The sequence below is a fragment of the Hypomesus nipponensis genome, chromosome 24 (assembly GCF_054491055.1).
Source record: "Hypomesus nipponensis isolate SF chromosome 24, ASM5449105v1, whole genome shotgun sequence".
Classification (NCBI taxonomy): domain Eukaryota; kingdom Metazoa; phylum Chordata; class Actinopteri; order Osmeriformes; family Osmeridae; genus Hypomesus; species Hypomesus nipponensis.
The window spans coordinates 10987196-11002500 of NC_140384.1; the positions used below are offsets into that span (position 1 = coordinate 10987196).

The 15305-nt window shown below is 49.7% G+C and overlaps 2 protein-coding genes across 3 annotated transcripts in view; both read right to left on the reverse strand.

The window, feature by feature from the left end:
• Positions 1–1121: 1121 nt before the first annotated feature.
• On the reverse strand, positions 1122–11158 carry creb3l3l (cAMP responsive element binding protein 3-like 3 like). Its single transcript, XM_084690212.1, has 10 exons — positions 11031–11158; positions 10122–10270; positions 7373–7745; positions 6859–6956; positions 4984–5076; positions 4710–4816; positions 3800–3868; positions 3509–3593; positions 2918–3008; positions 1122–2810 (listed from the first exon to the last, which is right to left on the reverse strand). Exons 2-10 carry the CDS (start codon positions 10263–10265, stop codon positions 2371–2373), a joined length of 1500 nt encoding a protein of 499 aa, XP_084546338.1. The 5' UTR covers positions 10266–10270; positions 11031–11158; the 3' UTR covers positions 1122–2370.
• Positions 11159–11354: 196 nt separating this feature from the next.
• Positions 11355–15305, reverse strand: part of nim1ka (NIM1 serine/threonine protein kinase a) — a 6936-nt gene continuing 2985 nt past the window's right edge. The window contains exons 2-7 of one of the 2 annotated variants that reach the window (XM_084690837.1): positions 15236–15284; positions 14419–14658; positions 14199–14311; positions 13140–13261; positions 12814–12960; positions 11355–12613 (exon numbers count right to left, since the gene is read on the reverse strand). In XM_084690837.1, coding sequence (XP_084546963.1) covers positions 11858–12613; positions 12814–12960; positions 13140–13261; positions 14199–14311; positions 14419–14600 — 1320 coding nt within the window. In that variant the 5' untranslated portion in view covers positions 14601–14658; positions 15236–15284 and the 3' untranslated portion in view covers positions 11355–11857. Of the gene's footprint in view, positions 12614–12813; positions 12961–13139; positions 13262–14198; positions 14312–14418; positions 14659–15235 lie in introns of both variants that reach the window. The other variant, XM_084690838.1, reaches the window with a different exon arrangement.

The following is a 15305-nucleotide window of genomic DNA, read 5'->3' on the forward strand; positions in this document are numbered from 1 at the left end:
TGTTTAATTGTTATGCACTCGTCAGACATGTTTAAGTCCGTTATAAAACACTGGGTTTATTAATACCCGCAGTTTACTCGTGCTATTCTTGGTCTATCTTGCACACAGTGGCCGTATTGTAATGCACAAACACACAAAAAAACGAATGAATTTGGTCACGGTATCAAGTTTTCCCTGCCTTTTAAGGGATATGCTTGTGCCGTTGGACAAGGGAATTGGTTTTTTTCTCCCTCCGCAGAACAATGATATAGAGAACAGCCTGTTCTTCACGCACGCACGCATGTGCTCTGTTTTGAAGAGAGAGGCCGTGATGATTGCCTGTCTTGGCGCGTGGCGATTCACTGCTGAGACAACTGCGATATCAGGATAATAGCTGCGTACCCCAACTGCATCCTGTTCTTTCCAGGACGAAGGCAAAGGGCAGCGAGAGGATAGTGTGGGTGGAGGGTGGAGGGGTCATCAAGTGAAGATATCTTTATCGTCCCATTATGACCATGCTGGGCTTTTTATTAGCATATTGCACGTGCCCGTATGTCCGGGCCTGCAGGTGTTGTTCGTCCGTCAGTCTTTTATAATTATTATTTTATGATAGCAAAGTTTTACTGCATGTTTATTGTTACTGTTATTCTAGGAAAATGTAGCCATATAAGACGTTTTCTTGTCTTGGTTCTCTAGATATGATTGAGAGAGAAAGATGCGCTTTTAGCGACGCGGCAGTCGTTTCAGAGCGCTTCCACTACAAAAACCGAGCTGACGTCCCCATCTGGTGGTGAACGGTGGAAGCGACCCTTCCCCTAGATTACCAGCGCTGCAAGATGCGTCACCGTCACGCCACGGTAGGGTTACTCACGAGCTGGTCAGACGGTTACGTCTGATTATTCCCCAAAGCTGATGAAACCTCATCACAACAGTTTAACAGTTATATAACGGAAGGTTCATATTTCACCAAAACAATCCCCAATACATGTCTCTCTCCCTAATACATTTATTTATCCCCTCGCTTCATAGGGGAACTCTAAGATCGTAATTAAGTTTCTCAGTTGAATTGAATAAGTTGAGTTGTAACTGTTTATTTCTGTGACCTAGAAAACTACCACGGTCAACAAGAACCCAAGAAACTCTTTTTGATTAAAAAAAAGGATTTATTTGTGCATCATTGTATAGATGGACAAGGACATATCTTGTACATAAGGTATAATAATTCCAGTCGATATTTACATTTCAGAACTTGCACTATGGAGTAGATATAAATCAGTGCTTCTTACAACATTAAACATGTAATCTCACTCAGAAACCCCTCAGGTCCTATGGACAGGGTCCAACACCATTTAAGATTTTCATTAATAACAATTCATATATTAACAAAACATGTATGTGACAAAAATGCCTCACTGGTAAAACAGGTCATTACATTTCTACATTTGTACTGCAACACTGAAATAGGCGGGTTTGTCTGGTCACACACGCTGGGGGGCGAATCGCAGTGCAAAGAATTTCCAAATTAACAAGAATATTTGCTTTTTATTTGTAAGACAATGAAAAAAAGAGTACATTAGAAGAAACCCTATATCCTCGGTCCCCTTGTTGCAAGGGTCATTACTGGAATGATAACAAAAAGAATCAACATGTTTGTAGTCTAATAAGGGCCAAATGTCCTGCAATGGCTAAAGTTCCAACGCTTCCAGGCTTCATGAACGACATTCACATTCTATACATTACAGAGTGCAGGCTGTGCAATCTCCACGACGACTGTGTGGATTATTATGGGGTACTAACATGGGACAGGTCCAGTACAGGTAAGCCATACACCCCCCCCTCCCCCCTCCCCACCCTCCTCCCCACCCCTAGTGACAGAGAGAGAGCTGAATAGAGACGGTTTGTTCTCACTCCTCAGTAGCCCGTGTGGGGCTTGTGTGGGGCTTGTGAGGGGCTTGTGTGGGGCTTGTGAGGGGCTTGTGTGGGGCTTGTGAGGGGCTTGTGTGGGGCTTGTGTGGGGCTTGTGAGGGAGCAGCAGCTGTGGAGTCGAGAGAGCAGGGAGACTAGAGGACGGTAAGATTATTTCAAGATCATAATTATTCATGTAAATCACGTCTGATAGGACGGCTTGTTTCCCTTTAAGCTAACTCCCTGGTTAGGACTCCGCCCCCCACCGTGTTTATTATAACCACGCCCTTTCCATAACCACGCCCATTTGTTCAATATGGCCATACCCCTTTATCTATTATGACCGCAACACTTCATGCATTGTGACCACGCACCTTTCCCGAAACCACGCTTATTTTAGACATGGCTCCACCCCTTTCCCATAAAGGGAACCCCACCCGTTACTCCTGAACAGTAAGCTCCTCCCCTCCCTCTGGCTGGCTCCTCCTACATTTCGTCTGAGCGGTGCTGTTGCAGGATGACTGAAGTAGGCTTCCTGTCCAGCCACCTCTCCTCTCCACCCGCCGCCTCCAACACCACCCGGCCCGCCCCCTCCCGTGGCCCCGCCCCCACGCCCTCGGGGGCGTGGCCCGTGCTCTGCTCCGCTTGCCCTGATTGGACAGAGGGGTTGGGGAAGTCTGCGGAGTTGTTGCCGTTGACGCCGGTCTCCGAGTCGGGCTGCTCCACCCTCTGGTAGTCGGGGGTGTGGTCGGGGGTGTGGTTCTGGCCGCCAGCAAACACTGCCTTTACGTTGTCCACCGTGGGGAGATACACAGGCTCGTCCACATAGCCTGGCTCCACATAGCCTGGCTCCACATAGCCTGGCTCGGGGTAGGACACGTCCAGAGCGTCCTCCCCAGGGAAGGAGCGCAGCGTCCTGGACACGACTGAGGAGGGGAGAGACATGGCACGGCTTGTGGACTGAACAGCAGCAGAGACGTACTCTGATTAGTCTGTGTGTGTGTGTGTGTGTGTGTGTGTGTGAGGGACTCACTGGAGGAGGGGGTGTACTGCTCCTTCCCAGGGCTCCTTCCAAACGGGTTGACGGAGGGGAAGATGATGAGGCAGAAGGACAGCAGGAACACCTGCAGGAGAGGAGCGTCACTCAGGGCTGGGCTGTGTGTGTGTGTACCATGATGCAGGTGCTGGTGGTAAAGGGCTGTGTGTGTACCATGATGCAGGTGCTGGTGGTAAAGGGCTGTGTGTGTGTGTACCATGATGCAGGTGCTGGTGGTAAAGGGCTGTGTGTGTGTGTACCATGATGCAGGTGCTGGTGGTAAAGGGCTGTGTGTGTGTGTACCATGATGCAGGTGCTGGTGGTAAAGGGCTGTGTGTGTGTGTACCATGATGCAGGTGCTGGTGGTAAAGGGCTGTGTGTGTGTGTACCATGATGCAGGTGCTGATGGTAAAGGGCTGTGTGTGTGTGTACCATGATGCAGGTGCTGGTGGTAAAGGGCTGTGTGTGTACCATGATGCAGGTGCTGGTGGTAAAGGGCTGTGTGTGTACCATGATGCAGGTGCTGGTGGTAAAGGGCTGTGTGTGTACCATGATGCAGGTGCTGGTGGTAAAGGGCTGTGTGTGTACCATGATGCAGGTGCTGGTGGTGGAGGTCTTCATGGTGGACATCTTCATCATGGACTGTAGCTTCTTCAGCTGCTCTATCAGAGTCCTGCAGGAGAGAGAGAGAGTTCTAACTGCAGTGGTCTGGTGTTCTAACTGCAGTGTTCTAACTGCAGTGTTCTAACTGCAGTGTTCTGGCGTTCTAACTGCAGTGTTCTAACTGCAGTGTTCTAACTGCAGTGTTCTAACTGCAGTGTTCTGGTGTTCTAACTGCAGTGTTCTGGTGTTCAAACAGCAATGTTCTAGAGTTCTTACATGTTCTGTTTCTGGAGCAGGGTGACCTTCTTCTGCAGCTCCTGGTTGTGGGCTGTGCACATGGCAACCCTAAAGATAGAGAACACACACACACACACACACACGCTCCAATTCAATACTGTAAGGATCCCTTAAATACTGTAAGGATCCCTTATGTAAGGATCCCTTTACTCCAATTAATCTAATCTGTCCCCCCTCACCTGTTCTCCAGTCCCCCCTCCCCCCCTCACCTGTTCTCCAGTCCCCCCTCCCCCCCTCACCTGTTCTCCAGTCCCCCCTCCCCCCTCCCCCCTCACCTGTTCTCCAGTCCCCCCTCCCCCCTCACCTGTTCTCCAGTCCCCCCTCCCCCCCCTCACCTGTTCTCCAGTCCCCCCTCCCCCCCTCACCTGTTCTCCAGTCCCCCCTCCCCCCCTCACCTGTTCTCCAGTCCCCCCTCCCCCCCTCACCTGTTCTCCAGTCCCCCCTCCCCCCCTAACCTGTTCTCCAGTCCCCCCTCCCCCCTCACCTGTTCTCCAGTCCCCCCTCCCCCCTCACCTGTTCTCCAGTCCCCCCTCCCCCCTCACCTGTTCTCCAGTCCCCCCTCCCCCCCTCACCTGTTCTCCAGTCCCCCCTCCCCCCTCACCTGTTCTCCAGTCCACCCTCCCCCCCTCACCTGTTCTCCAGTCCCCCCCCCCCCCTCACCTATTATCCAGTCCCCCCTCCCCCCCTCACCTGTTCTCCAGTCCCCCCCCCCCCCCTCACCTATTATCCAGTCCCCCCTCCCCCCCTCACCTGTTCTCCAGTCCCCCCCCCCCCTCACCTGTTCTCCAGTCCCCCCTCCCCTGTTCTCCAGTCCCCCCCCCCCCCCTCACCTGTTCTCCTGTCCCCCCTCCCCCCCTCACCTGTTCTCCAGTCCCCCCTCCCCCCTCACCTGTTCTCCAGTCCATCCACGTACACCTTCTTCTTCTTGCGGCTCTCCTGAGCAGACTGTTTGTTCCTGATCTTCCTCCTCACCCTCTTCAGAGTCCTCTCCTCCGCCTGGGGAACGGGGGGAATGTTCTCATGTTACCATGGTGAGGGGCATGTTACCATGGTGAGTGGCATGTTACCATCGTGAGTGGCGTTACCTTGGTGAGTGGCATTACCTTGGTGAGAGATATGTTACCAATGTGAGGGGCGTGTTACTATGGTGAGGGGCATGTTACCTTGGTGAGGGGCATGTGAGCTGGGATGCTTGCTCCTTCTTTATCCAGAAGCCTCTTCTCCTCGTCAGTCAGAACAATCTCCTTAAACTGGAACTAGAGGAAACAAAGACTGGTAATCAGTGTGTTCACCATGTCCACACTGTCATAGAGCTCACCATGTCCACACTGTCATAGATCTCACCATGTCCACACTGTCATAGAGCTCACCATGTCCACACTGTCATAGAGCTCACCATGTCCACACTGTCATAGAGCTCACCATGTCCACACTGTCATAGAGCTCACCATGTCCACACTGTCATAGATCTCACCATGTCCACACTGTCATAGAGCTCACCATGTCCACACTGTCATAGAGCTCACCATGTCCACACTGTCATAGAGCTCACCATGTCCACACTGTCATAGAGCTCACCATGTCCACACTGTCATAGAGCTCACCATGTCCACACTGTCATAGAGCAGCAGCTCACCATGTCCACACTGTCATAGAGCTCACCATGTCCACACTGTCATAGAGCTCACCATGTCCACACTGTCATAGAGCTCACCATGTCAACACTGTCATAGAGCTCACCATGTCCACACTGTCATAGAGCTGCAGCTCACCATGTCCACACTGTCATAGAGCTGCAGCTCACCATGTCCACACTGTCATAGAGCTCACCATGTCCACACTGTCATAGAGCTCACCATGTCCACACTGTCATAGAGCTGCAGCTCACCATGTCCACACTGTCATAGAGCTCACCATGTCCACACTGTCATAGAGCTCACCATGTCCACACTGTCATAGAGCTCACCATGTCCACACTGTCATAGAGCTCACCATGTCCACACTGTCATAGAGCTCACCATGTCCAAGCTGTCATAGAGCTCACCATGTCCACACTGTCATAGAGCTCACCATGTCCACACTGTCATAGAGCTCACCATGTCCACACTGTCATAGAGCTCACCATGTCCACACTGTCATAGAGCTCACCATGTCCACACTGTCATAGAGCTGCAGCTCACCATGTCCACACTGTCATAGAGCTGCAGCTCACCATGTCCACACTGTCATAGAGCTCACCATGTCCACACTGTCATAGAGCTCACCATGTCCACACTGTCATAGAGCTGCAGCTCACCATGTCCACACTGTCATAGAGCTGCAGCTCACCATGTCCACACTGTCATAGAGCTCACCATGTCCACACTGTCATAGAGCTCACCATGTCCACACTGTCATAGAGCTGCAGCTCACCATGTCCACACTGTCATAGAGCTCACCATGTCCACACTGTCATAGAGCTCACCATGTCCACACTGTCATAGAGCTCACCATGTCCACACTGTCATAGAGCTCACCATGTCCACACTGTCATAGAGCTCACCATGTCCACACTGTCATAGAGCTCACCATGTCCACACTGTCATAGAGCTCACCATGTCCACACTGTCATAGAGCTCACCATGTCCACACTGTCATAGAGCTGCACCTCACCATGTCCACATTGTCATAGAGCTCACCATGTCCACACTGTCATAGAGCTGCAGCTCACCATGTCCACACTGTCATAGAGCTGCAGCTCACCATGTCCACACTGTCATAGAGCTCACCATGTCCACACTGTCATAGAGCTCACCATGTCCACACTGTCATAGAGCTGCAGCTCACCATGTCCACACTGTCATAGAGCTGCAGCTCACCATGTCCACACTGTCATAGAGCTGCAGCTCACCATGTCCACACTGTCATAGAGCTGCAGCTCACCATGTCCACACTGTCATAGAGCTCACCATGTCCACACTGTCATAGAGCTGCAGCTCACCATGTCCACACTGTCATAGAGCTCACCATGTCCACACTGTCATAGAGCTGCAGCTCACCATGTCCATGTTGTTGCTCTGAGACGAGTCCTCGATGGACAGGGTGCAGTCGGGCTCACTGGAGTCTTCCTGCTCCATCCCTTCACTGTCCAGCTCATCTGGAACACACACACACTCAGTAACTACATCTGGAACACACACACACATTAACTACATCTGGAACACACACACACTCAGTAACTACATCTGGAACACACACACACTCAGTAACTACATCTGGAACACACACACACTCAGTAACTACATCTGGAACACACACACTCAGTAACTACATCTGGAACACACACACTCAGTAACTACATCTGGAACACACACACACTCAGTAACTACATCTGGAACACACACACACTCAGCAACTACATCTGGAACACACACACACACACACATGAACTACATGCAAACGTCAGTATGTACAGCCTAACCCGAAAAACAATGGTGGTGCAATATTCCTTTTTTGTATATGTTTTTCCACACCCCATCACCATGACTAGCTTAACGGAGCCCTCCAGCTTACCCAGGTCTATGAAGACGTCCTCGTCTGGCCTGTCTGCCCTCACACTCTGCAGGGCGTCATCCGGCCGGCCTCCCTGCAGCAGGGCGTAGCTGTGCTCTGTCTGCACCACCTGGGCCCTCTCAGCCTGGGCCTCGCCTGCGCCCCCGGCCAGCTCAGAGAGCACCGACGTGGGCTGGGAGTAGCAGTTGGGGCTGGGCGGAGGGTCGCTGCCCTGGGGACTGGGGCAACCCGGCGGGGTTTTGCCGGAGCTGCTGTGGTCCGAGATGCCGCTGTCGCTGCCATGGGGAGAGAGGGATGGACAGGAGGCGGCCATGTTGTCTTCTACGTCCAGCAAGCTGGACAGGAAGTCCTCTGTGTCCAAGCCACTCAACATCTGAGAGAGAGACATAGAGAGAGAGAAAGAGAGAGAGAAAGAGAGAGAGACAGAGAGAGACAGACAGACAGAGAGAGAGAGAAAGAGAGGGAGGGAGGGAGAGAGGCAGAGAGAGAGAGAGACAGAGAGAGAGAGAGAGGCAGAGAGAGAGAGAGAGGCAGAGAGAGAGGCAGAGAGACAGAGAGAGAGAGGCAGAGAGAGAGAGACAGAGAGAGAGAGGCAGAGAGAGAGAGGCAGAGAGAGAGGCAGAGAGAGAGAGAGACAGAGTGAAACCTCAGAATGCTGCTCTGCTAGTTCACATTGTGTCATTGAAAGTCAGCGTGTGTGAAAAGTGGATGAATCATAACCATGTTTCAGCTTCCTGCTGGCATGGAGAAAAGTCTAATTTGAATTAATATAATTCAATCACTGGAATGAGCATAAAAACGATGAATTGTAATATGTATATCACACTCGTAACATTATATTTTTTAGCGATGATTGACTTATTCATACTTTGATTAATTGCAGAATAATGTGACCAATGAAGCTAATAAATTACAGCGCTATGGTAGCAGTTTTTAAATGGGTACTATTCAAATGCCACCATTGGGTTGCAGTACAATATCGCCATCTAGTAGCTTAAAGTGAGAATTACAAGTGCAGTTCTCACAGAAAACCACCAGGTGGCGATGGTAAAGCGCAGCCCTATGGAACGGGTTTTTAAGAGCCAGTAGTGTCATGTGAGCAAGTGCAATTCTGAAAGTGTTGGTTTAGATGGGAGTCATTGAAGGGGACATTAGTTTGGCCGAACATTATTTATTGTTTTTTTACCCTGCTGAGATCCAGATCTCATTTATCTGGATACGTAGTCGGGGTCATGTGATCTTAATGCCAATCAGTGCAAATGGTTGTCAGGTGTGTTTCACAAATCACAACTCACAGTTTAGGCTCAGTATGTTAGAGCATGAGATGTCACAGGGTCAAACTGTTTTATTTGGGTTCAAAGCAGCTGGAGAGTCATCTTAACTGATGTCATTTATATTTGATATCCACTCCCAAAATAATAATAATAATATACTTTATTTGTAACGCACTTTACATTTGAAACATATTTCTAAGTGCATAGTGGTTGTGATGTGATGCTCTCTGTGATATTGCTTGTAAAAAGAACAAATACATTTTGATTAGATATGATCCCTGCCCACTTGGGACTGTGTGACTAATGAGTTTTGATCTGCTACTCAATGCCATGTCTTCATTCCAGTGAAGTACCCGAGAGTGGCGACCATATTTCACCAGCCATAGTGAAAGCTGCCTTGAAACCAAGAGGTTGAAGGTTTGATTCCCTGGTGGGCCTTTGTGGTCAATAATGTTAAGTCAATGGTAGGCTTTGAGTTGCAACATGGCTGGCTTGATCGCCCCCAGTGAACTACCCACGAGGAGTGACTACACCTTAACAGTCCCGATGGCTCAGTGAGAAGAGGTGTGTTATAGCCCGGATGGCTCAGTGAGAAAAGGTGTGTTATAGCCCGGATGGCTCAGTGAGAAAAGGTGTGTTATAGCCCGGATGGCTCAGTGAGAAAAGGTGTGTTATAGCCCGGATGGCTCAGTGAGAAAAGGTGTGTTATAGCCCGGATGGCTCAGTGAGAAAAGGTGTGTTATAGCCCGGATGGCTCAGTGAGAAAAGGTGTGTTATAGCCCGGATGGCTCAGTGAGAAAAGGTGTGTTATAGCCCGGATGGCTCAGTGAGAAAAGGTGTGTTATAGCCCGGATGGCTCAGTGAGAAAAGGTGTGTTATAGTTCGGATGGCTCAGTGAGGAGTGCGGCTGCCTTGAAACCCAAAGGTTGAAGGTTTGATTCCCGGTGCCAAATTTTAAAGCACAGGTTGGAAGAGGCACTTGAAAAACGCCCGGAGAAAAGGTGTGTTATAGCCCGGATGGCTCAGTGAGGAGAGAGGCTGTCACACGAATGTGTGGATAAATAAATAAATGTAAGGATAAATAAATAAATGTAAACACATTAAAACGTAAATGTATTTATATACACACAAATACATGTAACATTTATATATTTAGTGTCTCATTTAATTTGTAATTTATATATTTTGTCTGTCAATTAGGCATTACATTATATAATTAGTCATTTATTTAAGCTTTGTGTTATAATATTTATTTATTTAGTTTTGGCCCCTATAATCCTCCATATTTTTATGTATTTTAATTGTGTTTAATCAAATCGCCAAGTAAGTGTTCACAAACAAGGAATTTACTTTGGGCAGGTGCTGCATATGTAAACAGAATAATAATATAATAATAATCAGACTTTAACCAAAATAATAATAATACTGGCGGAATTAGTTTTAGAAGTACATTACTGTGTAATTGCTCCACTTACGTCTTGTTCGGAAAGCCAATCCTCCATAAAACCGTTTCCGTTGGGAAAGAACGTATCCGCCACGCCGCTATCAACATCCTGGAACAGTAATCCCAACAGCTCAGCTCCGTCCATCTCCGTAAGATCGTCGGTGATAACGGACATCTAGCCTGGAAAAAAAGACTTGCAGGCTTGCAAATATTCATGTTCTCAGACTAGCTAAAGTTGGGGTTAAAGATGAAGTCTGATTAGTTCTAATGCCAAATCGGAATAATCTTACATGTTTTGATCAGAACGCAAATGTAAACATCCGCAAAGCATGTGCTCGAGCATGTACCCTAACCCTGATAAGCCCATATAGGCTCATGATTTATAATTATGGTAGGCCTTGGTGGCTCATATACTAAAATGAACCATTATTATTTAAAGCCCATATATGATGATGTCATGTGTATCGATGTTCTACTCAACTAATGTCCAAGATACGAGCTTTTCATTCGCGTTCATGTACTAGCGGAAGCTGCCATCTCATCGCCCAGCTAACAACATATGACAACAACATATGTTCAAAACAACTTAAGTGTCTTTTTTTCATGTCATGTCGTATGCAAAAATGACTTCGATTTACAACGTTGATCTGGATAGACCGCACTTTATCTGCACATGCATCCGGCTTGATTGTCTCAATGAACACGAGCTGACTACAATTAGTTAACATCTGATCATTACAACTTTAGATACATTGTGTACACAGGTGAATCCGATAGATTCCACCATAGCCAGGGAAGAACATAAGGAGCTAACGCGGATGTACACACAATAAACACAACACGATACTTATTGTTCCTTAGAGGGCGTGGTCGTCAACGATAACCAACATAGACTTATTTGATTCGACAGCTATTTGATTAGTTTGAAAAATAGTCTTACCTTTTATGTTAAGTTAGACTCGAGATAGAATACCATTCGCCTGAATCAGTGACTAGTTTCCTGGGTATGTGTGTGTTTCTCTTGCCAATGCTCTTCCTGATGAAATCACCTTCCAACAAGGCAGAAAGTGCGTCACACGTAAGACACTTCCGCTTCCGCAGCGTACGCGACATTCCATCTGGGGGATGTAGTCATTCTCATAGAAACGTAATGTCACTAAAGCGGACTTAAGCAAAATGTAGTCTTACACAAATGTCTTTATTTAAAGATAGCTTACTTATAAATATGCAAGGACACAGCAAATACAACAAATAAAGACCCAAAGAGTATTTAAATATTTTAATCCATATTTAAATAGGACAGAGTTCTAGGTAGAACTGACAGATTAGTGTATACAAAAATAAACTGTCACCCTTCGATCTGAGCATTATTATTGACTGTTCTCTACACCCAGATCAGAAGTGAGAAACCCGGTCAAACTCCATTAGTTATTAGTTTATGGTGCAGGACACAGGCAGGAAATACATAGATACATTCATTACAAAGTACAATCATCATGAGTACTGGGGAAACATTAACCAAAAAAGTGTGATTATAATATTGTTTATGGGGAAACACCATGAGGGGGAGGGCAGAGGGATCTATGCCTGCTTCTTGAATAATGCTACAACTGGTTTGGTGCTGGGTCATAAGCCTTGATATATGTATGTGTGGGGTGCTATGAAAATGTGTTGCAAGCAATTAGCCACGTAATCTTTTTTTGTCGAGTGAACATTGTCCTTGAAAACATTCGAACATCCTTGAAAAGATTCGTGTCCCCTGCCCAGTCACAGAATCAGGCAGAGCTTGGACGTGTGCCTCAGACTCCGGTATGCCCGCAGCCGGTCCTTCTTGCTCCCGCTGGCCGCGACCACGTGCGTGACCACGGGCATGCTGTCCACCGCCCGCCGCTTGTGGGCCCGGTGCAGCAGGATGCGGTAGACTCCGGTGATGGAGCTTCGGCAGTCCTTCCCCTGGTTGTTGAGGATGTGCTCGGAGGTGATGCCCAGGCTGAGCAGTGCCGCCCTCACCTCCACCTCCTCCTCCTCCAGCTCTGACGGCCCGCGCTCCGCCAGGTGAGACGGCTCCAGCTGGAAGGGCTCCATGGCTCTGGGGAAATCCACCGGCAGCAGCCAGTTACAGGCCATCATCTGCTCCACGCTGCAGCGGTCGGACGGCTGGGGCTGGAGGATGCCCCGGATGAGGCGCTGGCAGGCCTCCGGGACCCAGGGGGGGACGAGGTAGGCTCCGTCCAGGATGCAGCGCTTCAGCTTAGCCACCGTGTCAGCCCGGAACGGCATGGTCCCCGTCACCATGAAGAACAGCATGACCCCCAGCGCCCACACATCCACGAACACGCCCAGGTAGCGCTCGTCGCGGAACAGCTCCGGGGCGGCGTAGGGTGGGGAGCCGCAGAACGTGTTGAGGGTCTCGTCACGCCGGCTCAGTGTGCTGAACCCGAAGTCGCCCACCTTGACGCAGGTGCTGCAGGTGTAGAACACATTCTCAGCCTTCAGGTCCCGGTGGATGATGCTGTTGTCGTGCTGGAGGACACAACCACGAAACAAGGTGGAGGGGTAGATTAGACTAAGATAAAGATTAAAGTCAAAGTTGAGACACCTTGAGGCCACAAGAGGGCGAGAGAGAGCCAATATCTTCCATTCTCCATTCCATCTCCTTCTCTCTATTTTCCTCTCTTCTTTAAGGGTTAATAGGAGGAGGGGAGGAGAGGAGGAGGGCTGACCATGTGCTTGACGGCTGACAGGATCTGGGAGAAGACCATCTTGCTGTCGATGTCGGACAGCTTTCCCTCGGAGCTGATCTTGGAGTACAGCTCCCCTCCGCCCGCGTACTCCATCACCAGGTGTAACCGTGACAACGTCTCCACCACCTTGGGGGGGGCAGGGGTGTTCAGCCCCGCAAGAGACACAAGGGCAGTGTGTGTGTGTGTGTGTCTGTGTGTGTGTGTGTGTGTGTGTGTGTGTGAGTGTGTGTGTGTGTGTGTGTGTGTGTGTGTGTGTGTGTGTGTGTGTGTGTGTGTGTGTGTGTGTGTGTGTCTGTGAGTGCTACCTCGTAGAGCCGTATGATGTTGGGGTGGTGCAGTCTCTCCATGCTGGAGATCTCCCTGGACAGCAGTCTCTGGGTCTTCTGATCCAGCTTGGTCTTATCCAGGATCTTGATGGCTACCTTGTCTGGGGGGGGGGGGAGAGCACAGATACACTGAGTACATCTTTTGGTTCGTATTTTTCATTATTTTATACATATAGTGCTTTTTATAAATATATATTTTTTCAACCACGCAAATATACATTCACCTACACAAACATGCACTTAGACACACAAAGCTATCTATTACTGCTGGCACTGTGGTTATACGTCTACGAGGTTTAAGTTTTTAGATAGCCACTACAGCACTGATACCATAAAAGTCAACTTAAGTACAGTAACACTTTGTTATTCCCCTCTGTACGCAAGGCAGATGTGAAAAAACACCAATCCACCCTGAAGCTACTGTTCGCTTGGTCCTTGGTGCTGATTGGGGATTAGCTGGGCTTTAAGAAGACATCCCTCTGATTGAGTTCTCCTGTGGAGCCGTGGCTTCTGCGAAAAGCTCCGGTTTTCACCAGAACACATTATGAATCTGTGTTTCTCTGAGAACACAACATCTTGTAGCAGGGAGATGAAGAGGCTTTACTAGTCAAGGGCATATGCTCATCATGAGACGTCCAGTGTGTGCGTCTTAACGTGACATCATATTGACCTGAGGTAACAGAATCCACAAGAGATCTTTTGTGGTGCGTGCTGTGTGATTGTGCATTGACATGCATTATTAAAGCTGGGATTAGTGTAAGTTTCACTGTCGCCACAGCGTTCAGAGTGCATTCACAATGCATCTGAGCCCTTTCTGTTTTTGCAAGGCCTGGCGAGAGACACACACACACACACACCACACAAACACACACCTTTGATGAGGCAAGCAGCATTTCCAGCTGTCGTTAGGGAAACTACAGATACCTAATCTGTTTTCACAGGTTAGACAGCAGCAAATATACAGGCACAGAGGAGACACAGACAGGTATAAAGACATGTAGATAGACAGGTGGACAGAAAGGTAGACAGACTGCTCACCTTTGGTGAGGGCGTGGATGCCCAGTTTGACGTGGGAGAAGTTTCCCGAGCCGATCTCTCCCCGGACCTTGTAGAAGCCAATCCTCCGACCCACAGTCAGCTCCCGCACCACCCTGGTACACACACACACACACACACACACACTTAAAACAGTGACAGGATGCTTATCTGGTCCGATGATGACTGCCACTGCTCAGGGCCAGCAGTCTCCCTGAGGTACCTGTCATCCTGGCACATGTCCAGGTTCAGTCTCTCCAGAGGGGTGAGGCGGCGCGTGGGGGCGCCCTCCTCATCCGTGTGGATGTCAGAGCTGTCCTGTCGGCTCCATCCAGGCCCCCTCTGACCCCCCGCAGCCCCGGACGCCCCCTCCTCCTGGCCCGTCATAGGGCTCACGGCTGTCATCCTCCCCAGGTCGCCCCGGGCGACGGCAGCTTAGCTCATGCTGAGAGGAGAGTGCCACCTGCAGGCCGGAGGAACGCACAGCAGAGGAACCATGTGGAGAGGGTCTGCAGCTGAATGACTACCCAGCACCCTGACATCATCATCATGCTGCTGTTCTCCTGGACAGTCACCACCAGGTGATCATGATACAGGCTGAGGAAGCAGACTGCCTCCCACTGCCTACAATACACTACCCCCACCACCCCACCCCCCACAGCCCTGACCCCACCCCCCACAGCCCTGACCCCACCCCCCACAGCCCTGACCCCACCCCCCACAGCCCTGACCCCACCCCCCACAGCCCTGACCCCACCCCCCACAGCCCTGACCCCACCCCCCACAGCCCTGACCCCACCCCCCTTTCTCTGTGTCCATCTGGCCCGAAAAACTGAAGAGCCCAGGTTTAATTGGCTCTTTGATTCCCTGGTTTATAAATAGATCAGAGGTTGGGAGGGATTGGGGGGGGCGGAGGGGAAGACAGGGATCTACTGAGGTCTTTCTCCCCCTCTGTCCGCTTCTTGAAGATGATGAGATGGTCTCCCCAGGTCCTGGTCTCCCCAGGTCCTGGTCTCCGCTAGGGAGAGAAAGTGTCTTACCTTCTGCTGTGCTGCTCCATCTTGTCCCAGTGGGTCACGTGCCTGAACCCTGAGGAAGCAACACAACACT

Coding starts and splice junctions, on each gene's coding strand:
- creb3l3l (XM_084690212.1), bottom strand. CDS start 10,265: ATGTCCGTTATCACCGACGATCTTACGGAGATGGACGGAGCTGAGCTG. Junction 4,817..4,983: donor CTCACATGCCCCTCACCAAG/GTAACATGCCCC, acceptor CCCGTTCCCCAG/GCGGAGGAGAGGACTCTGAA. Junction 2,811..2,917: donor GCAGTACACCCCCTCCTCCA/GTGAGTCCCTCA, acceptor TCCCCTCCTCAG/TCGTGTCCAGGACGCTGCGC.